Source organism: Styela clava, chromosome 5 (assembly GCF_964204865.1).
Source record: "Styela clava chromosome 5, kaStyClav1.hap1.2, whole genome shotgun sequence".
NCBI lineage: Eukaryota > Metazoa > Chordata > Ascidiacea > Stolidobranchia > Styelidae > Styela > Styela clava.
The window spans coordinates 5,589,810-5,614,168 of record NC_135254.1 but is presented as its reverse complement, the minus strand read 5'-3'; the positions used below and the strand labels follow the sequence as shown (position 1 = coordinate 5,614,168).

The following is a 24,359-nucleotide window of genomic DNA, read 5'->3' as shown; positions in this document are numbered from 1 at the left end:
ATACATGGAAAATAATAAATGAAATTAATTGTAACAGATGGTTTTATTTGAATTCAAATAAAGGGTGAAAAAAGAACATTGTTACATTACATCGAAACGTCTGTGCGCAGTAAATCTATGCGTGTGCGCAACCTCTGAAAGCTGTGTGCGCGCGCACACCTTAGAGGGAACACTGATTGTAAGTGTTGTACTAACAGCTCAGATTTGTCGAGTTCACAAAAAAACGAATCAAGACAAAATACGAGAATATCGGTCAGAGACCGAAGACCCATCAACAATTAATTAATAACTTGCTAATTACACGACATAATTCGCCCAAAATCAATAGGCTTTTGGTCCGAGATATGATGAATGCACATGCAAAATCTGGAGCAGATTCGATTCCGCTTCCGTGAGATATCGCGTGCATCTAACAGACATACACACAGACAGGCAAATACCCATCAACATACATACCGATTAAAATCGATAAGTAATAATCGGGCCTTTTACCACGCATTTTTGTGTCCACGGATTATCGTGATATTTTTTGAGTAGTATTACTTTTATTTCGTCAACACAACCGCAGATTAAAATGATCACAATTAAATTAATATTGAAGCAAGGAGATAAATAGTTTTATTTTATTTATTTACTATTATACTTTAATTACATTCGGTTCAGGGCGTGGTAGTGTGAGGTCTTTTCTGCGCTGGTCTGAGCCAGGTATCGAGAGCTCGGCCTGAAAGGACGTGTTCGTGTTGGACTTTACAATTTTCCAATCGACGGTGACCTTGGAAAGAGGACAAGACAAGGGATGTGAACATTTATTACTTTGTGTAGTGAGCGTATACTGGCATAACGTCATCCTACCCCACTTTTTAACATGAGTGATGGTGGGAACGGTATGGAAGGTATTCATCAAAAAGAAAGTTAATTGAGAATGGGAATAGCAATGATGTTGAACCTTCGAGTAGGATAAAGTCGTCTGTGGTTTCTTACGAAAACCATAAACAGACTAAAAGCAATGTTTTAATCAAGGGTACTGCTAAATCCATGCGTACTTATAATCCAATCAAAGTTAATTCATGTCTGATTTCGCTAATTGGGAACTATGGCAATGCTAAAATACTATCATCTGGAGATCTATTGATAGAAAACCTTTTTCCGGAACAGATCAAAGCCGTTCTAGAATGCGAAAAACTAGGTTCTGACGAGGTAAACATTCCAATTAGGGCAACATTCTTTCATAAACGGGACTTTATCGGACGTTGTGTAATCAGTGGGGTGCCTGTTGATATATCTGACAAAGAAATTACAGAGGCTCTTAAATCACAATATGTGACGAATGCAAGACGTTTTCAAATTAATGGTGAAGCGGGTATGAAACCATCTGGTGTGCGCCTTGATGTTAGGACTGAGCGTGTTCCTGCTACATCAACTTATTTTACATGAGATTTAGAACGAGAATTTATGATCCCCCACCTGTGGGGTGTTTTAAATGCCATAGATATGGCCATGTGAAAAAAAAACTGTATGAGCTTCCAGCTTTGCGTAAGATGCGGGGGTCGCCATGAAGCTGATGTATGTATCAGAGTCCAGCGTTTCCCAAACTTTTTCCGCCACGGAACACCTCTACTTTTTATCTCGCCTCGCGGAACACCAAAAAATAAAAGGGTAAAATTGATAAAGAAAAAGTTGTCAAATGCGCGGCGAAAACTAACAGAATTGTGTTAAAATACTTAAAATAGGATTGAATATTTTACATGTTGCATTTATTATCAATGTTTCTTAATTTAAATGGTGTGTATATGAATCAATAAATTCATTTTACCATTCTATGTCGTTTACTCTCCATTACGTAGTGTTTGCCTCTAATGTTACGTCTAATGGAGATAGAAAGTTAGACATTTATCACAGGTGTCGCTGCTAGATAACCAACATTGGTTTTTTCGCGTCACCCTTCACCATGAAATGCCTTTATTTATGTTTTCTCTAATTTTTGTTCGCATTACGTGTATGTTCATTTTGGTGAAAAATAAACGACTGACTGACTGACTGATGTACTTGCTGCAATTTCGCTGCATTTATCTACTTAATAGAGTTTAGCGAAAATGAGTAATTTTTTTCAGCATTTCGAAGTTCGAAACCAGGCAGAGATGGAGGAAGAAGAGTTGACCCTTTGTCTTTATTCTTTAGGTCTACTCGTTTGCCTATAGCAGGGATGGCGAACCACTGACCCGCGGGTCACAAAGTGACCCACCGCGTTTTATTTGTCCCGCCAAGCGAAGGCACGAATAAAATAAAATGCTAATATATCAGTGATAAAAATTGATAAAACCGGCCTTAAATTAATCTAACAATAACTAAACTATTATGATGTCCCGTCAGTTGGACAGTCAGGGAGGGATGCGATCGATCATATTCAAAATGTTTCGGGCCGGTACGGTAATTTTTAAAACCCCTAATCTTGTACGCGTGTATGCACCGCTGTGTACCGTTATGCAATTCATTTCTAGCAACGCCTGTCTTTTTTGGAATTGCATCTGCAGACTGTTTTAGGGAATATACGAGAACTAGATGCTACTTTGCATTTAGTTAGTTTCTCGCCTACAATGCCGTTGTGAAAACAAAATCTTTCAGACTTGAAATAAAAATCTAGAAATCTGATATTACAATGGGGCAGTGTAAAAGTACCTTAATGTGGTTGGAAGCTGATCCAAAATTTTAACACTATCAAAGCGGAATTACCTCCAAACACTAGAACCGTAAAATAATTTAACGCATCATCCTAAACGTTTTTGGTAATTCATATGCGTTTTTTTCGCACTCTAATATCATAAAACCGAGGGCCATAAAAAGTCCCTGATAGAAGTGCTGCATAAGTAAAGCCCAAAACTACACCAACACCAGCTTATAAGATTTGTTTCTGAAGTTTCTTATAAATATAAACGTGAATTAAATATCTGTGACCCACTCTCTTCTGTTCCGCAATAAAATTATAATTTTTGACCCATTCATCGAAAAAGGTTCGCCATCCCTGGCCTATAGCAAAACCAAAATGATTGCTGTAAACTTGATAATGGACTTAACAGTGAAAAAGCTAGGCCGACAGTTATCGAAAATGCCACTATCCCTCCTCAGTTAGTACGATTTAAGCCGATGGTGACGCGACACTGACCGGTCAGTTGGGCGACAACTTCAGGGCTTCCCAAACTTTTGAGCTCGCGATCTCTTTTAATATAGATATATATTTAATAATAATATATTTATATTATATTAAAAATTTTTGCGCCCCTCGTCCTCGTTAATAATGGTAAACAATCCGGAATATGCGTTTTTGATGTTTTGTAAAATTGGTGTACTCTTTGCGGCCTTAAAATTCGTTTAGCGGCCCCTAGGTTGGGAAGCCCTACCATAGATCTCCATGGCGACTATTTAAGACGTTTTTTGATTCCTTTTTCACGGAACACTTCGAAGATGCTCCACAGTTTGGGAAACGCTGTGATAGAATATGCTATCAGAGGATTCGACATCTGTCTACAGAATGCTTGGATATTTTACTGCAACTTTTTAATTCAATATGGCTTTCTGGTCGTGTCCCCACCCCCTGGAAACATTCAGTTGTTATTCCAATATTGAAGCCCAACAAACCAAATCATGATCCAGCGTCATATAGACCGATTGCTCTCACGAGCAATCTTTGTAAACTTGATTGAGAGAGTATGAATAATTATAGAATTAAATTGTTCCTCCACGAATAATCTATTGAATTCAAGTCAAAGTGGATTTAGAAGTAACAGATCGACCACGGATAAAATTCTCGCTCTACATCAGGGGTCTCAAACTCGCGGCCCGCGGGATGATAGTTTGTGACCCCCGCCTTGGTATTAAAGTTTAATGTCAGTGCGGCCCGCAAGCCACTTAGCATGATTAATGCTTTTAATATACCATGCGTTTCCCAAACTGTGTTCCGCGGAACACTAATGTTCCGCGAGAATCTTCCGAGTGTTGCGTGGAAAAGGAATCAAAAATACATCTAAATCAGTCACCATGGCGATCTGAGAATCATGAGGTTGTTGCCCGAATGACCGTTTAAAATCGCGTCACCGTCGGCTAAAAGTGTGCTAACTGAGTAAGGTGGTGGAATTTTCGTTAACTGTCGGTTTAGCTTTTTGACTGTTGATTTCATTATCAAATTTACAGTACTTCTTTTGGTTTTGTTAAACACAAACAGGTAAGTCTAAATAATAAAGGCAAAAGGTCAACCGTTTTTCCTCAATCCCTACCTGGTTTTACTTTGAAATGCTGAAAGTTTGTCGCGCATTTGCAACTCGCCACGGCGAAACCCTTGGGAACCGCTTCATTGCACCGTTTTTCTTTATCAATTTAACCCTTTCATTTTTTGGTGTTCCACGAGGAGATATAAAAAAAGTGTAAGTGTTTCGTGGCCGAAAAAGGGAAACTCTCACGTAGGTCAAAACAAAATATTTTATCATCTATCCCCTGGAAGTAATATGCGGTGCGGTAACCTACCAGCACCATACCTGTAGGCCTGATATTAGATCGCGGGACCGTCTGAAATAATTTAAAAACAGTGTTCCATGATTTGATGTCACAATAACTAACGCTTAGATTTATCTTGATACATTGTAACCATGTTTCCCATGTGGCGAAACATCACTGTACATCGGCTAAATGCTTGATTGAAACATCAGCGCAACAGTTATTACAAGATGGAATTTTATAATTTCGTACATCCCTAAACGTGTCGTTGGAAGTGAAGTTTCAGTAAACAGAAAAGTTGGTGATGAGCACAGACAACTTCAAAAAACTGGGAAATGCAATATTTCGTTGTTGAGCACAGGAGCATCCCGACATGTTTTATTTGCACAGTTAAAGTTGCAGAGCACAAGGAATACAATTTAAACGAGTTGCTAAGCTTTTATTGTGGAAAACCTGATGCGGCCCGGACTCATCCAGACTCTGCCCCAGTGGCCCCCAAGTAAATTGAGTTTGAGACCCCTGCTCTACATGATGAAGTATACAAAGCCCTTGGAAATAAGCGGTATGTGATTGCAGTCTTTTTAGATATTGAAAAGGCTTATGACACGGTGTGGAGAGGGGGTCTGTTATATAAACTATTCAAAATTGAAGTACGTGGCATGATTCATCGATGGATTAGATCATTTCTCACAACACGCTCTTAGTCAGAGTAGATTCGTCGATGTCTGCTACAAATTTCCTACAAAACGGTATTCCTCAAGGCAGTGTTCTCAGCCAAATTCTGTTTTCCGTTATGATCAATGACTTACTACAAAAGTCCCTTCATTGGTGAAACTTTTTGCTGATGATGGAGCTTTTTGGGAGACCGGATTGCATATCCCGGAAATAGTACCAAAAGTTCGAGCTTCCTCAAATGCCATAATAACCTGGTGTGATAGGTGGGGGTTTAAACTTTCCACCACAAAATCCTGTATTATGCTTTTTACCAAGCGCAAGAAAATCCCTACAATCCAACTTAGAATCAAAGACTCAGTAATACCTGTCACATCCGAATTTAAATATTTGGGCGTTGTGTTTGATTCAAGACTCAATTACAAAAGACATGTCGAGTACATACATGAGAAATGTCTAAAAAAAAAATAATATATTGCGGTTACTCAGTGGTACAACCTGGGGATGTGCAAAGGCACCTCTCCTATCACTATATAGGGCACTCATTCGATCAATATTGATGTATGGCATTGAAGCCTACCATTTTATCTCGCCGTGGATTTTACAGAAATTGCAAAAAATACAAAATACGTGTCTACGTATTTGCTGTGGCGCTATGAAGGGCACTCCGATAATATCACTTCAAGAGGCCTTTTACGAAATGCCGCTCCATATACAACATCTTAACTGCTGCCTTGCATACAAATGCCTGCTCTTTTCTCACAAGAATCATCCTAATGAATCACTCATTAAGCAGTCTTGGCATGAGTATTATCCAGACTCTGATCCCTTTGTAACCTTTAATATGCTTACAATCTCTCGAATTTTTTCCAACATAGTTGTCAATAGCACTAAATTTTTCCCCATACCACCCTGAAATATACCTCCGCCTGAAGTGGATACAGTTTTACAACTATGTCTGTTACATCCAACAATCCTACTAGTGTTGTGTTACAATGTTTGGAGTATATTGAAATGGAATATCCAGGCTATCTGGAGATCTATACTGACGGTTCAAAATCTGCAACTCGCCGTGGTGCTGTCTTTTTTATTCCAGATTGTGACGTTTCGAATAAATTCCGCCTCGATTCATTGGCTACTTCCTACTGTACGGAATTATATGCCATATATCGAAGTTTGATATGGATATCACAAAATAGGTCTTCAAAAGTATTAATATTGTGCGATTGTCTTTCTGCATTGGAAAGCATACAGAATATTTGGGATGTTAAACATCTTTTATCGACAAAAATACAACTACTTCATTCTATCATTTGTCACACGACTGATATCAAGTTTCTGTGGATACCAGCACATATTGGAATTAACGGTAATGAGGCAGTGGATCGACTGGCGAAAGACGGAGCAAATGGAATTGTCATCAATGCTGTTCTCCAACGGTCATTGAAGGAAGCTAAGACATTGTGCAAGCAAGCATGTCTTGCAAAATGGAATTTAACATACTAAGCTAACGATACTGCAAGCCATTATAGGAACTTTCAAACTCATATAGCCCAAAAGACTGTCTATTTCAATTTTTCCCGCCAAGAAGAAATAGTATTTTTCCGGCTTCAAACTGGACATATCAGACTCAACTATCATTTATTTAAAATAGGGCTACAACCCACAGGGCACTGTAGTCGATGTGACAGAAATGAAACTGTTTTTCATTTTAATTTATATTGTTCCAAGTATAATAACTTACGATGCGAATTAAGACGTGAAGCAGCAAAAATGAATGTGCCCTGGGAAATTATTTGTATTTTCAGTGTTCCTGATTTGATTCCATTTATTATTAACTTTTCTATATCCACCAAACGAGAGTTGTGAACCTATTTTATTGTATCATACTGACTACTCTTTTTGATATTTGGCGCAAAAGACCCAGTTGTCCAAAGGCGCCATTAACCCTTTTACCTTACATAGTAAATTTGCCAGTAACGGCGCGTGGTCATTTTGACAACCGGGGCAAGCTACTGCGGGACCAAGTCACCCCCATCTACGGGGACAGAATGAGCGCTGTAAGTTCTCTCATCATTTTATGAGTATAAAAACCATTATATCGGTAACAACCAATCGGCAAAAGCGACAATTTTTAACGATAAGAAAGTGTCTTTAAAACCGGTCCAAGTCAAGGGATTAATAAATATAGACATAGTTTATTTTGAAACCTCTTTCAAAAGGAAAGGCAATATTTACCCAGATAAATACAATGACATATTAACAGGAACTTCGGGAAAGCAGACAAAACCTAAAATAAGGTTTAAAACGTTACTATGAAGAAAGGAAAGTTAATGCAAAGATAAGAACAGGCGTCGCTCACTCATAGATATATATGCTGCTAGACTTCTACTGCTTGAACATATATGCAACACGCCGCGGTTTCTTGGAAGCAAAATGCTCAATAACGCGCTGATTAAAGTCATGCATCCCAGAAAAAACGTCTCTGTGAATGGATAAAACAGCCAAGGAATTTAATCTATCTTGCTGCATTGTGTTTCTGAGATACGTTTTAATACGCTTCAGCGTGCCGAATGTTCGCTCTGCGTCGGCGGAAGAAATAGGCGTCGTCAAAATGATGTCAAGAAATTTTGCAGACGCCGCAAAGGTAGTTACTAGAGTGTTATCTATGAGGAACCCATAGAGCGTGCAAGTTGATGTGATGTTCAAAAAAGTTTGATTGGTGTATATACATCGCAATTCATTTCCCAATTTACCCACGTTTATCATGGGGTAAAATTTGGAGACAGTAGCCAACAAATGGATGGGAAATTGACGTGCAAATTTTGAAAAATTTTTGGGGTTCATCAAAGAGAACGCGGCAAGGTGTTCAGTGCGCAGACGATCGCCTATTTGATTCACCAGAATGTCACACCATTCCTTTGCAGACAAAATCAAACGCTGCGTTGTTTGCCCGCGGCGTAAAGAAGCACTCCATGTGTCGTCGTATTTTATTGTTTCCCGGATACGAGATACAGCATCGCAGAAGTCTGAAATACACGACTGCACAGACGCTCCATCCATTAGCCTTGACTGCAATGCGCCGTATAATACATCCACGTGATAGAATATTGTGGAGAAAAAAGCGAGAAAAAATGAAAACTTACCATCTTCTAGCAGACGCTTTAGACCTGCCGCCTCCCTCACAGAGCGTTCGTCCCGAACCGGAGAGCTCTGAATGCCATTGAAACACTCAATGAGCTCAGACCTAATTTCGGACACGCCCTGCACAACGCGTGATTGGAAGTTCCAACGTGTTGGTGCACAAGCTGGGAGACGGCAGCTACATATCTGGCGAAGGAGGTCAGAGCGCTTCGGCGAAACGGAAAAAAATGAAGAAAACCCCGAAACATTTGCAAAAAATATACGGACGAGAGGGGTATCAAGACACATATTTTTAATAACGAGGTTAAATTGGTGTGCATAACAATGTAAAAAATGCGCATGAGGAAAATCTTCTTTTATATAAACTTGAACAGACCCACTCGTGACTGCCGCGCCGTCATAAGTTTCAGCTATCAATTTTGACTTCGCGTTGTAAGGCTGTAACACTTCTTTCAGTACAGCCGATATCCCGCAAGCCGTGCGATCAACGATTGGTACAAAGCTGTGAAATCTCTCGGTAGGTTTACCATCTTTCACAAACCGAAAAATCACAGCCAGTTGGGAAACGCACGTGATGTCAGTTGTCTCGTCAGACTGAATCGAAAGGAACTGGCAATTCTCAATTTCCAGAGCCAAATGTTGTAAATAAATTTTATACATTGAGTCGAGCAAATCATTTTGGATATCCTTAGATGTCCCTTTCGAAACAGTTGCGGCATCAAGATGATCTCTCAATACTGTATCTAGGGATGCGGTGTATTCCACCATATCCAAAATACCCCTCTATTAGAAGAGCCAGCCCATTCATCGTGCCCACGTAGGGACAGCTCGTGACAACCACTGAACTTCAAAACATCTATCAATCGACCGAGAACATGGCGGTTTTTCTCGACGTTTCGGTTGTGCCGACGAATAGAATAGACGAATAGAAACGGGCGGTAGCAAAAAGTAGGCAATAAAAACAAAAAAGTGCATTTTTGTCCTCGCTGTAACACAACCATTCGTGTTTTTTATACCAAGTTTCTGCGCAGAATGTACGCCGACGCTTTCCTCCGTCATGGGATTGTTCCAGTGAACAATTTTTTGGTTGATAAGGCCCAAGGCGTTGTACCTCTAATTTTTGTTCCAGCGGCAGCTGCGAAAACGGAGTGCGAAGTAGTGCATCAACCTTATTCATTATGAGGTCTAAGGCTAAGAAACGCGAAGCCGGAAAGAAGTGAGGAGCTCAAAAGGAATGTGGAAAATCGAAAGCAAATGGACTAAAGGTCTCTAACTGATTCAAATAGCGAAACAAGCGACAAAAACGAGGGCGAGGAAACTATCAACTCTTCAAGCAACCAACGAACGAGAAGGAATGCGTGAATATGTCAACACGTTGATGTAAGAAACGTCGGCATTGTGTCGTCATAATTTCGGGGCTAGCCCCGATGATTTAGTACGGCGTCGCCCCGTCGACGTTCGGCGAAGGCTTTGCGAGCGAAAAATGAACCATGTCGGGAGAATATGGCTAGTGTAGACAGTCTGTGCAACCGATATTGAGGTATTTTTCGAATATTTTTATTATACCGAAAAAACAACCGGGGCATTGCCCCGGTTGGCCCTATTGACGCGCCGCCACTGTGCTTTACCATTACTAAACTATTTTAATATTTTGTGTAAATGTTTTTGCTAGGTAGACTAGGTGACAATTTCGAAGTCAACTCAATTTATTCATTCCTATAGTAGAAAACACATACAAATTACGAGAAAACGGTAATTTTAGTTTCACTGAGGGTGGAAGCCTCATGGGATCGACCTTCAACGTTTATAAAGCCGTTCGAGTGAATGAGATAAGATATAATTTTATCCCAGGAAGTCTAGCATTTTCTTTACATATAATAATCTCAGTTGGATTCGAACCTGCGAACCCACGCTGAGTAATCATGGGCCCATTCGTCAAAATTTATTACTATTCAACGTGTTAGTAAAGCACCAACTTTCTCGTACAATGAAAAATTCGGGGGTGGTTATGTGTGAGAGGATTGCTGGACTCTTGGTCGGCGGATACGGCTTCCTTCCTTTACCATCGGGTCCATGCTTTCGAAAACAACAAACTGACCTAACCAGGGGTGCAACCGTTTTTTGAAGGCGGGCCAAATACGAGTAACTGGGTGGAGCCGCGGGCCGCTCCTAGAAACTCTACCTACGAAAGCCTCTGGATACAAAAAAATTGTAATTTTTATTCGGTATTTCTCTGTTATTTCTTTTTACCATGTGTACCTTAATAAAGAATTTTCTACTTGCGAAGGAGTTTCCGTAATCGGAACAGAATGAAAATGCATTAATCCGAATACTTCAGGAGGTCCGAAAATTGTTTATAACAACTTTAAAGCTATTTAGTGTTTTCAGCGATAATAGTTAATTGTTGTAATGAAATACAGTTTGTTTGCCACTTTCATTTCCCTCGCAAGTGCCGACAATAACACTATTGAATGATTTTGGCAATTGAAGAAACCTATTGGATTGTAACAAAAAAGTGAGAATAAATGCGATAATAATAAGGGCGTAACGTGGAAGGACGAGCAAAACCCAAGCGCGTGATCAGCGGTGCGTTTGAAGACCACGTATTACCCGTGCGGCCGCGCAACTTTTACAAGAATGTGAGGTGCTCCGAAGTTTGCATTAATTTAAGAAAACAGCTCTAATCGGTAACTATTAACCATTCGTTCGCGTTCGACTATCGCACTCTTAATGGGTAGATCCAGAAAGCTATATAGTGTGCCGCAATAAAAAAAAAATGTTGGGAACCACTGCCCTAGATGCTCCAATATTTCTGCGTCGATATTACACGAAATAAATACGTGATTTTATTGCCGTGCAAGTTGTTTTAATTTTTTACTTAATCCCGGGATTATACGGCTCAATACCGGGATTTCAAAAACTGGTCCGAAAGTCCAACCCTAGCAAGGAGGTCGATTTGCACACACGTTCCAGATTAATAAAACTAAGAGCTCGTTTCGAGGGCACATCCTTCAAAATTGGCACTTCTCGGCGGGCCGCACAATTCTTCTTTGCGGGCCGCAGTTTGCACACCCCTGAACTAAACTATTCCCATACCGACATGAACTTGTAACCGAATGCGAGGCCGTGGTTCACCATATGATTAAGACGCCTTATCGGCTCTCCCCCGAGATAAATATGTAAATCTTATTCTATCCTGACGATTGCAAGTGGTTAGATGGTGGTCTTCAACGACGATCGTGCGTAAGATATCGAGAATGTGCGAGTGCGAAAGTTTTTACAAGATTTTCAATGAATCGCACGTTTTTGAGAGACAGTTACGTGATCGTAAACCTTTTTTATGAAGTTAGACAAATGACCACAACGCTCAGCGCAACTATGCGGCCCCGATAAAGTTTTGCGGCTTGCTGAAGTTTTTATGCGGCTCTTCTCGCCGGCAATAATTATTATTCAAATTTAATTAAGAGGAACTGTAGCGTAAATTGTGTTTTAAAAAGAAAATCGTAGCGTGGAATTTGAAGTTCAATCAGTCAAACGACTAATCTTACATCACAATGATCAAATGTTTGATGCTGCGTTGGCGGTTTGTTGTAGCTTTATTGCGGTTAGTCTCAGTAACAGTGCGATATGTCCTGCACTGCATTGACTATATATCTAGGGTTACCATATTTTTGGGACTTCAAAGCGGGACGCCTCCAACGACCCCTTAGCTGTGATTTTGTAACTTAACATTTTCCGATTTTACTACAAAAACCTACATTTAAAGCAAACCCGGGTGTCTTCATTGACCATATTGTCGAGAGTTTATGTGCATATTCTCTGTCTAAATATCGGGTTCAGTTCGAAAAATGGAAAGGAATTGACGTTAACGATACAAGATTTTTCATGTACAACAAAAGGAAGAAAGAATAATAAAATAGTCTGCCGCTTTCAAGCACTGAGACTTTACTTATTTGCCTAATCATACTTTTCTGTAGATAACACCTTCGTCAAAAAGACGTTGTTCAATATTACTTTCACGTAAAAGTCAGCAGGACCAATTAGTATTGATTTTACATGTGATGGGTTCCCTAACAATGGAACAAACAAAATAACGCATTCACCTTGGCGGGACGTATGGTAAGTCTATGCATGCGGCTCTTATATTAAAAAAATTTTGTCCATCCCTTCCATACTGTGTGCCTCAAGAGATTCTCAGGTGTGCCGTGGAGCGTTTTGAATTTTGGAAACTAAGGCTATTCGTATTACACATAGGCATGCATGCAACGGACAGTCTTGTGAGACGCGAGTATGCAGTATTAGGCTGGTGATATTATTGCATTTGCCTTGTCGTTGTAGTAAGGGTGATAGTCACAGTATAATTATATTGTGTCATAATCAACCAGTCATTTATTTTGGTTCTCTGACATGAACAATACAAAGGGTAAACGGACAAAACAAAATGCGGAGATACCTGGGAGACGGGCATAAAGTTGAAAAGCGTACAATGCCTGCCCACCAAAAAAGTAGATAATTGAATGTAATAAAATTCTGACAAATGAAAATTTGAACCACATGTTGGTATCCAATTAGGATTTATAGAGAGATCACCAGAATAAATATATAAATAAAGCCAATTTTGAATACTGCAAATACTGGGTATGCCTATGGAATTCTTGGTTGTCTATAGCACAAATCCGTATAAGTAGAAAGCGAGAGGACATATCGTTGCTTTTAGAAACACACAAAAAAAAATGCAGTGCAGCATTGCAGAATCAGTCCTAATATCCTTAATTGGCTCCATAGAAGCATTGTTGTGATAAGTTTGTGAACAATACCAAACACAGCAAATCTGAATAATGTATTTGTAAACAAGACTTCCACTTTCCACCATGTTGACTTGCGCGCTTAGTTAGGCTAACAGGGGAGCAAGTTTTGGTTTGCAAATTCTATTCAATCATCGGTACAAAAGCCACTAAAACAATTTTCTAGCCCAGTGGTTCTCAAACCTTTTGAACCGCGCCCCTTTTATAGAATAAGCTGCAGATAGTATTTTTATTCAAAAAGACGTTGAAAATATGTGGACGTAATGTAAATAATGGAATGTGAATATCTGAAATAAGACGGGAATGTCTAACAAATATTTTAGTTTTAAGGAGCTTTTTCTACCACAACCCCCAATTGTGAGGCGCGTAGAAGGAAAAAAAGGGAGCGATGTCCCAATTGTTTTTCAAAACAGTCACATACATCGCATTAACATTTGCGGAATAACTTGTTCAAAGACTTTTAACGAGCAAAAAAAGTTCGAGAACCACTGCCATATACACTTCCGTCTCTAGTCCTTCATTATGTTACCGTCATTAGCATTTGATCATTAACACTCCCAGTTTTCAAAGCACAATAAATATTACATTGTCTACATTAAATGAAAAGTAACTGGGATATTTGCGTAAATCCTTACCACATTGTTTACCGACATGAAGATTCTTTCAAGTATGTCTTCGCTCATGGGCATGCAAAGTGGATAAATGATAAATGCTCATCATCATTTATTATAATTAGTGATCTCACCGATCATTTTCCTATTATGTGTACTTTATCAACAACTAGTGCTCAAGTCCAAACAAAAACACGCATGAAGCGTGACATGGCAAATTTTTCTGCCGACACATTCAGATTGGAAGTTGAGATGATGTGTAGAAATTATGCCAGTGGTATATTATCCAAAGAAAATTTTATTAGTTCATTTGACCTCTTTCTTAGCCATTTTAAGTGGTTGATAAATAAGCACGCACCATTACGCCCTCTGTCACGCAGAGAAAATAAATTGTATTCCAAGCCCTGGATAACCAGGGGAATTCGCAAGTCCATCAAACACAAAAACGCCATGTTCAGAATAATGTTTCTGAACGGAAACGCATCGCAGCGTCATTACTTCAAAAAATATAAGAATATTTTAACACACTTGTAGGCGCCAAATCGGAGTCGCTATCTAGCGCCAACACGCGTTAACGGACGGTTGCTCTCTGAATCGTTTCGAGACTCCACAATAAAAATACGCGTACAAATTGCCTTTTGAAATTTCTTGTTGTCACGAAAAAGGTACGTTTAAAATGCAGTGTACGTACGATTGAATGTAGCACGATAGTACCAAGTACGTAGTACGGTTTTCTAAACAGAAATGAAAAACAGTCTCAAAATATGTCACACAATAAAACTTACCAAACATCTAACTAATTAGCACTTAAAAAGCACAATATTTATCAATTTAGAATCACAAATTAATTGAAAAAGCCAAAAATACAGCACAATTGTTTACCTTAAAATTGCAGTTTCATATCACTAAATAAAGCATAAAATACGATAAATCAAAGACTTACTTGACGATGTAGCCTTCAACTCAAAGAACAACCAATTATTTGACTGGAAGCTATTATTTTAACTAGCTCTATATTTGATCAGATCTAACAAATAAACACACAAAATATCATGAAATAACTACTTGCAACTGTTTTCCTAGCCTACTGAGAATAACGAACATCTAAACGCGAATAGAGCTGGGAAAGATTCAAAGGTAACTTTTACTGAATATATGACTTAAAAACCCGGTTCCTTGAGACATTAAACAACTAAAAATCTAACAAAACTGGAGAGCAGATAATCACTGCCAACATTCCCGCCAGGAAAGCAGCGAGCGAAAGAACGAGCGTTGCCAGAAATAAGCAAGAACACAAAGAGAGCTGGCCTAGCAACACAGGACAAATTAGCATAATTATATGTTCTAATTTGTTAACAGTCTGCAAATTGGGGTAGGTTGTCATCAGAAAAATATCATAAATTACACTAGTACTAAACCCTACTTGAGCAGCATTAAATTTGCCCAATACAAACCTAGAAATAATTACAAAACAATACTAGAAACATGGCAACATCAATGTGTGAGGTTATGTTGCAATCGCAGAATACGCAAATCACAAAATCAGTCAAGTGTGAAATAAACGAAAACAAATGCGAGGCGGTTTCAACACTTGCTAAGGAAATCGAAACAGCAGTACTACCACAATATTCTAGTCAACAACAGAGGAGACGTCAAACGCACATGGCAAACCATCAATGAGATTATAAAAATTAAGACAAGAGAGGTCCCCACCGTCTCAGAATTAAAATTGGAAAATGGTACTACTGTGACAGACCCCGTCTATGTGGCCACTGAATTCAACAAATTCTTCTCTTCTATAGGGAAAAAACTCGCAGATGAAATCCCACATAGTACCAAATAGGCTTGCACGTAATTGACAAAAATCAATTCCGTAATTACGGCCAAATCGATTACGTAATGACCCCGTAATTGCGATATTTTTTTCACACATTTAAACCTATCATAACAACCAATTTAATCCACTTCTATTCCGAATGGGACATCAAAGTTTGGTTTTCATATTCCCGGCAGTACTACACGCCGGCGACAGATGTTAAAGATAAATATAAGGAGTGAATTCAAAATAAATTTATTCTGATTTTTATCTTTTGTATTATAGGCCGCGAGCCGAGGCCCTGAAAAACGCCTAGAACGTGAATTTCGTAGCGCACATCAGGTAACTACCTGAAAATGATTTTAAAATGTTCCTTAAAAATTTAGTAACAAATATTGCCTTGTTCCCACTTCCAAAAGTTGCACGTTTTACGGAAAAGACGCTTTTACTACAAGAAATATGTGCTACGATCTGTCCTATATTCTCTACATTTTCGGCAATGAACAATGACTTCTGCATGATGTAACAATTGAATCGAATCAGCTGTTAGCGAGCGGATGAATATTAGTTATTACTGCTCGATCTTGCGTTGAGTTGGGCAGCCTTTCCATAGCCCTGTTTAGTTATTATTAGTTAAGTTATGCTAAGACGTTGTTAAAAAAATGTATAAGTAAGTTATTAAACACTTGTAGATCCTTACCACGGATATGGGCCGTGAGACGAAGCCTTGAAAACGCCCAGAAAATGAGTTTCGTAGCGCACATCTGGTAACTAAATAAATTCTTCAGTTTTGTGTGAAAAAGAGCATAATGAACGCATTACCGCTTGTTCCACAATCCTGATGCGAAATTGAATATAGGAGGTTCCCGGAAATTCATTAACCATAAGTTTACAACACATACATAAGAACTATGCAATTCGAGAGCCCTACAGCACACTAACACAAATGTATTCCTGTAATGTTTTGCCTGACCAAAATCGGACTTCCTCAGTCAATCATAATTTATTAGGTAGATTACGAAAAATATGGCATACATGTAACCAACAACAAAAAATACTTTAATTGTGTGACAGGAGTCGCGAGTGACCTCGAAAGCAGCGACACCAACAACGCTGATTCACATTAGCGAATAAATCTTATGTAATAACCACAAGCAGTTTACAACAAGAACAGCATAAAAAGCTACATCCATTTTATAGAAGCTATCAAACGTATTTATTTTTAAGCAATGAAGTCACAAATTAACATCGTTAGCACGAAAACACAATTAAATTAGTTATTTCTCACTTAGAAATTTTCCAGAAAAGTCAAGAAAATTAAATAAATGTACAATATGTACATAACAGTGAACAGAAATATTACAATTAGTCTTTTTTTAGTTTATGTGGTTATGTATTTGAACAAAGGCAATATTATTTCTAGAAACAGGACTACGACACTAACAAATGTCCGAAAATAAAAAACAAATAAATGATACTTATTAAATCAACTGCAATATCTAATTCACTTTCTTCTGAATTGTTTTCGAAATCCACTATCTCGAAAATCGACTTTTCCTCTATAAGTGTACTGTGATTTTGCAGTCAATACAAAAACAAAAATCTGTGCAATTTAAGTTGATTTTGGCACACTTGCATAAATTATTTTGACTATTTTTCTTACACTTGCAGTTTGCCAACTCAAGAACTGATTTGAGGGCCACATGCTTCTTCAGTGAATTATTGTTGGGTGGAAGAATTTAATCCTTATGTTTGCCAGTGTTAAATAGACGTGCCCTGGTATCATTTACATTCTTCATATCCTCTTCATACAGTGAACAAACAAATTTCTCAGCTTTATTTATTGATGCCTCGTTAACTTCAAAAGATCTTCATAGTTGAGAAAAAAATGAATTGAAAACCTCAATGAAGTAAGTCTCCAACATGAGTTTGATGGGCAAAAGTGCTAAAGTATTTCAATATGAATAGCCCATCTAAGCTGTTTGCAACTATTATGATTCTCATATACCTTTACGCTTCAAAACTTCTTGTTTAATCCATTTTATAGCACTGATAGCAGCAGGGATTAGAGCCTGCGTTAGGTCGGATTGGTGGAACATTGCTGTTTTCTTTTGTAGTGCAGTATCTAAAATGAGGAAGAAAATCATATTGGGAACAGCATGAGTGTAAAAATACCACTAAATACTAACTAATACCTTGAATACATAATGCATTTTATCTGATGTACTCAATGAGCGTATATATGCTCATTGCATGTACTACAGTCCAGCAGTGTTTGCATACCATTACTAGACTATATCTACACTAAAATTTGATATATCACAGTCTGAAATGCCCTATGACAGTATGAGTATGGACTATAGTTATATTTTAAAACATCAACTGTCTGTCTACAACTTGATTTCTCACCTCTCAATCGTTTCCAATGCTACTTTTCTTTCCACTCCGGCATAACTTATCATTGCTTCCCAGGTTCTTGTCTACTCTATGAATATAGATTTAGACCAACCGACATTAGTAAAATTAATTATTTTCTTCTCTTTCACACAACCGTGCATTACAGAAACAGCCATTAATTTTTATTTCCAATATGCTATGGCCTGTATAGTAGTATAAGTCTGCCGAATAGTCAAGAAAAGTCAATAAATTAATCATAAACATTTCATGCAATCCAGAAAATATCGTTGTTTGTGACATATTATTCTAGGTCTAGCCTTCCTTGGAGTTACCGCACCGTACCTATTTAACAACGTGTTATGAGCTAATGCTCAACTAAAATTGCTATTTATGGTAAGAATATACAAGCGTTTAATATCTTACTCATACTTTTCAACACCTCCTTAGAATAAATGAACTAATAATAACTGAAAAAAAAACTATGGAAAGGCTACTCAACGCAAAAGTGCGCAGTAGTAGTACATCTGATATTCATCCGACCAATGGGGATCCACCTACAGCTGACTAATTTGTTTGTTACGTCATGCAGAAGTCTGCGTTCATTGGCCCATGATACCGGAAAAGCAGAGAAAATAGGACAGATGGTAACACATATTTATTGTAGTAAAAGCGTCTTTTCTGTAAAACGTGCAACTTTTGGAAGTGGGAACAAGGCAATATCTGTTACTAAATTTCTAAGTAACATTTTAAAATCATTTTCAGGTAGTTACCTCATGTGCGCTACGAAACTGAAAGATAAATGGCCTCGGCTCGCGGCCTATTAGCTTTGATTTTTTTTTAACCACTTTATCACCAAATTTTATGCGATCAATTTTATCATTACCAACACTGGTAATATATTTAGGAAACGATAGTTCACTTTTTTAAAATCGTATTAACGTATTAATTCGACTTTCGTATTAAATAAAAATTCCGGGTTGCTAATTTATTAATCAACTACAAGCGTATTCTCTCGTTCGATCATACTTTCGCTTGCCTCGCGACGAAGACTTGTTATTTCACCGTTTTTTACAATATCCGACTTTACAACTTAGTTAGCATTTTATAATAATTATTGATGCCGAGTTATTGACGATATTCCGAATTCCATGCTTCATTTTACATTAAATCATTTCGCGGCCTAAAAGTTATAACATTATTTGCGATAAATTTAGATCAAATATTAATTATTCGCGCATTATTTAAACTACCGTACTTATATGACATGCCTTCTCCGAAAATACAAAGTTATATCGCAAAACAATGCATTTTGTGACATTTGTTTTGCACTCATGAAAATATTAATTTATTTTTCTAACTCAAGTCGACAATCCTATTTGCCAAGATTGACACGAGTTTGGTCGAGTGCCGGTGGTATTCGAGTCGACGATAAATCAAAATAAGTTGCCGCATTTGGTAAAGACAGGTAATCATATTTGGCCGAAATATTGCGAGGCATTGCGAAAAACATATTGAGCAATGCCAAGTCCGGACAGATATATAACGATAAAATCGATAACAGAACATCAAGATTTTGTAATAGAAAATGGATCTCTCGCAGAATAAACACGGGAAATCCCGTCGTATTGTTGTTTCTCTGCCGTCTCAATCGCTTTACCGATGCCGAAAAGACTGAGTTGCGTTGGTTCATTACGCAATTTCTCTTCCGTCTTTATATTGCTGTTTGATAAGCGCGACATTAATTATCACGGCATTTACAAATAGATCATGTTTTATAAGTTGATTTCTTACATTCTTTAGTCATTTCACCCGAAGAAGTTGAAACCAGGTGTGTTGACGTCCATCGGTCTCCACACAATTCTATTCCTTATCTACGGTTAATATGTACATTGGCCATCCTAGATAAGTTGATAATAGGTTAGTAAATGACGCGTTATGCCTTCCCCATCTGCCTAACAAGAGAGAGAAAAACGGCTGCGAATACCGGAACTCTAACTTCTTTTACTTAAACTTTAATTTTTTACAATCGACGGAATTGACTGCTCTGAAGAGAGCTCGTTTCAATCGCGAAAGCGCTCGACCAATAATTACGACTTTACGTAATTCGTAACTTCGCTTCCGTAACTCGAAATAATTCCGTAATTCCGTAAATCCGTAAATTACATGCAAGCCTAGTACCAAATCAAATGCTGAATTCCTGGGTGTCCCTTTACAGAACTCTTTTTTTCTTGAGTCAACATCACCTTTAGAAGTTCTCTGTGTAATCAGGGACCTGAAAAAGGGTAAAGCGGTTGGACCGGATGGTATTTCCTCTTATTTTTTGAAATTAGTTGCTGATATCATATCACCAGCTTTGAGTAATTTCTTCAATTCGTCATTCAATTTAGGTATATTTCCTTCTTCATTAAAACTTGCTAGAGTTATACCAATTTTTAAATGCGGGAAATAAGAATATTTTAACACACTTGCTAAGGAAATCGAAACAGCAGTACTACCACAATATTCTAGTCAACAACAGAGGAGACGTCAAACGCACATGGCAAACCATCAATGAGATTATAAAAATTAAGACAAGAGAGGTCCCCACCGTCTCAGAATTAAAATTGGAAAATGGTACTACTGTGACAGACCCCGTCTATGTGGCCACTGAATTCAACAAATTCTTCTCTTCTATAGGGAAAAAACTCGCAGATGAAATCCCACATAGTACCAAATCAAATGCTGAATTTCTGGGTGTCCCTTTACAGAACTCTTTTTTTCTTGAGTCAACATCACCTTTAGAAGTTCTCTGTGTAATCAGGGACCTGAAAAAGGGTAAAGCCGTTGGACCGGATGGTATTTCCTCTTATTTTTTGAAATTAGTTGCTGATATCATATCACCAGCTTTGAGTAATTTCTTCAATTCGTCATTCAATTTAGGTATATTTCCTTCTTCATTAAAACTTGCTAGAGTTATACCAATTTTTAAATGCGGGAAAAAAAACAACCCTTCAAATTATAGACCAATCTCTATTTTATCTTCAATTAGCATCATAATGGAAAAGTTGTTGTATACCAGAATGATGAGCTATTGTACTAAATTCAGTTTGATAAACAAATGTCAATTTGGATTCCAGACCAAACACTCCACCAGTCATGCTATCCTTGATCTGACATCATTTATATATGATAAAATAGACAAAGGCGAGTATGTTTGTTGTGCCTTCCCAGATCTAATAAAGGCTTTTGATACCGTAGACCATAGGTTCTCAAAGTGCTCCGTACGGAGCCCCAGGGCTCCGCGGGAGAAACCTAGGGGCTCCGTGAGCTATCCGATTACTTTTTAAAATAATGACTAGTTTTGTAACTGTTCAAAGAAACAATAACAGCTTTGATAAAATTTGACAACATTATAGCCTCGAAATATGGCAAAGAGGCGGAATCGAAAAATGACATTATTTATAAGCTGGAGCGCAGCCAGGATTCTCAAGAGGTGGGGATTTGAATAGGAAATTTCCGCGCAACATTCTTTGCGATTATAAAAAACGAATAACGAGATTTCTGTTGCGTAAAATATTCAATGTATGGCCGATGCGAGCATTTAAAGTGTCTCGTCGTAATAATTCAATTGTACTCATAGTTACTCAAGTTTCATTCGAGATTACTATTAGGATTACTAAAATGAAGGAATACTATTCTAAAATAACATAAAATACGTGATAAACTGCCACCTATGAATAAATTGGAGTCGTATTTTTGCGATCTTGGAATTTGTCAAACTTGATTTGTTCTTTTGCACTCGAGATTATTATTAAGCAAGATATCGCCGTTAAAAAAATCACAAGATCTGGGCAAAATACGACTTCCGAAAATGTCAAAAGAGAAAAGATTCGACCCCTAGTTTATTAATATGTTTGTCAAGTGTCAAATTTACAGCTTTAGTAAGAGTATATATAATTTATCTTTGAAATTTTGATTTATTTATGACTTGCATTAACCCCATTAAAAAAAGGTTTAGCCTTTAAATTAAGTTAAGTACTTTTAACTTACTCAGGAATATTTATCGGAAAGCTACAATTTTAACATTTCTTTTGGGGCTCCGCGGATAATGGTCAACCTTTTCAGGGGCTCCGCAACACCAAAAGTTTGAGAACCCCTGCCGTAGACCACTCTATTCTCATTCACAAGTTAAGACATTACGGTTTTAGGGGTAATGCAGGAAAACTGTTATACGATTACCTGACAGGCCGGTATCAATTTGTTGAAATAGGTCCCCATCCCCATAGATCCCCAATGTTACCCATCCACTGCGGAATTGTTCAGGGCTCAGTAGTTGGCCCATTAGCGTTCTTATGTTTCATAAACGACCTTTCCAACAGCTCGAATCTTTTGAGTAAACTATTTGCAGATGATGCATGCTTGCTCACCAGCGCGAAGGATCCGACTACACTTCAGCTAAATATGAACACTGAAATAAATAAAATTTATGAATGGATGTTATGCAACAAGCTAACAGTGAATATAGACAAGTCAAAAGTCATGGTGTTCAGTTCAAAATCTCACACTAGATACCCCAACCTCGCAATTGGAATCAATGGCAGAAATTTAGAAGTAGTCCAGTCTTATAAATATCTAGGACTCAATATCGACCACCAATTAAAGTGGAACACCCACACTGCTGATTTGCATAGAAAACTATCAAGAACGGTAGGGATCCTGGGTAAGCTTAGATATTACTTACAGGATACCACACTAAGAACCATTTACTTCGCACTTTTTCAGGCCCACATTCAGTATGCCATAGCGGCATGGGGTTCTACAGCTAAAGTAAACATGCGTAAATTGGAAGTCTTACAAAATAGGGCCATTAGAATCCTTTCTTGGGCACCTTTACGTTCCAATTTAAACAATCTATATTATAAGCATAGAGTACTAAAATTACATGACATCTACAAACTAGAAATTTCTAAGATTATGCACCAATTCCAAAACAATCAATTGCCAGCGGCTTTCGACCAGTATTTTCTCACCCTAACTTCAGTGCATAAATATAACACCCGCTCCTCAACAAAGAGTAATTTTTTTGTACCTCGCTTCTCACTAAGCAAATCCCAAAATTCTTTGAAATATCAAGGTGTTTCAATTTGGAACAGTCTACCCCAAGACCTACGTGAGTCATCTTACATGACTTTCAAATTTAATTATAAAAATACCAACCCACCTGAATTTTCCAAGTCGCTGTTTCATATTTTATCCTTGCTTTGTGTCCATCAAGGTCATATTCAACTCGATCCACAACCTGCCTGTAATGAAGAGACCTGTTTATTTGCTGTTAAATGCTTGTTGTATTTTATATATTGCAATGTTACTGTGGAATCATCATAATTCATCCCTATTCTTGTTATACTCTATATATGTTGATGTGCGCAATCTTATAGAATTTTTGAACTGCTTTATTTATCGCCAGTTTTCTTACCTCCAATCTAACTCAGATTTCCGTGGTCATACAGTCACACACAAGTGCCTATCTTTGAGTTGTTTTTCGTGTCGGAGGGAATCAACTTTATGATCTCGTATCTCAAGAACCACAATGAGTATTTAAATAAATTTTATATTGCATGAAAGCTTGTTATTGGGACTAATTACATTGTAAATATCGGTGCTCTAATATACGATGTTTCAGTAAAATTGTCAATTTGAAAGTGCGTATGAAATTATTGTATGATAACAAATATTTAATATGAAGAATTTCGACTTCTTGCCTAAATATCTACATATTCAATCGACAGTATATGTGGAGAATTTGAATAGCTTTTTATATACGTATCCAAAACGATTTTACGATGAGCCATTCAAATTTTATGTACAACTAGAGCTGCGTGCAGCTTTAACAGGCTTCCCGCGTAAAAAAAACTGAAGACGCGTTTTGCTCACTGGAGCGTGAAAGCGTGGTCAGTCATGCATAAAATTTGCAATTTATGATGGGGGACTTATTATCTGCATGTGATTTAAATTTCAAGTCTCTAAGTAGTGACGTTCTCGAGAAGAAGATGAAAATGTAAAATCCTATATTGCTCACTGGAGCGTATCGCCGAGGTCACTCATGCGTATCCATGACATGTCGTATCCGGAACATGTCCATTAATAATTGTTATGAATTTCAACCCAATAGCATGTATCAATTTTGAGAAATCGCAAAAAAACTGTAAACGCGTTTTGCTCACTGGAGCGTGAAAGCGTGGTCAGTCATGCATAAAATTTGCAATTTATGATGGGAGACTTATTATCTGCATGTGATGTAAATTTCAACTCTCTAAGTAGTGTCGTTCTCGAGGAGAAGATGAAAATGTAAAATCCTATATTGCTCACTGGAGCGTATCGCCGAGATCACTCATGCGTATCCTTGACATATCGTATCCGGAACATGTCCATTAATCATTGTTATGAATT

At 37.8% G+C, this 24,359-nt stretch overlaps 1 protein-coding gene and 1 long non-coding RNA gene across 2 annotated transcripts; one reads left to right on the top strand and one right to left on the bottom strand.

Annotated features, from left to right (window-relative positions):
• Positions 1 to 6,111: 6,111 nt before the first annotated feature.
• LOC144422826 (uncharacterized) lies at positions 6,112 to 6,663 on the top strand. The gene has a single exon (XM_078112682.1). It carries the CDS (start codon positions 6,112 to 6,114, stop codon positions 6,661 to 6,663), a length of 552 nt encoding a protein of 183 aa, XP_077968808.1.
• A 13,733-nt stretch (positions 6,664 to 20,396) lies between these two features.
• On the bottom strand, positions 20,397 to 23,438 carry LOC144422750 (uncharacterized). Its single transcript, XR_013475360.1, has 3 exons — positions 23,131 to 23,438; positions 22,149 to 22,377; positions 20,397 to 20,734 (listed from the first exon to the last, which is right to left on the bottom strand). It is a non-coding gene; the product is annotated as an uncharacterized LOC144422750 (long non-coding RNA).
• Between the last annotated feature and the right edge of the window lie 921 nt (positions 23,439 to 24,359).

Excerpts from the sequence above, each read along its gene's own strand:
- LOC144422826 (XM_078112682.1), top strand. The coding sequence starts at position 6,112 with ATGTCTGTTACATCCAACAATCCTACTAGTGTTGTGTTACAATGTTTG.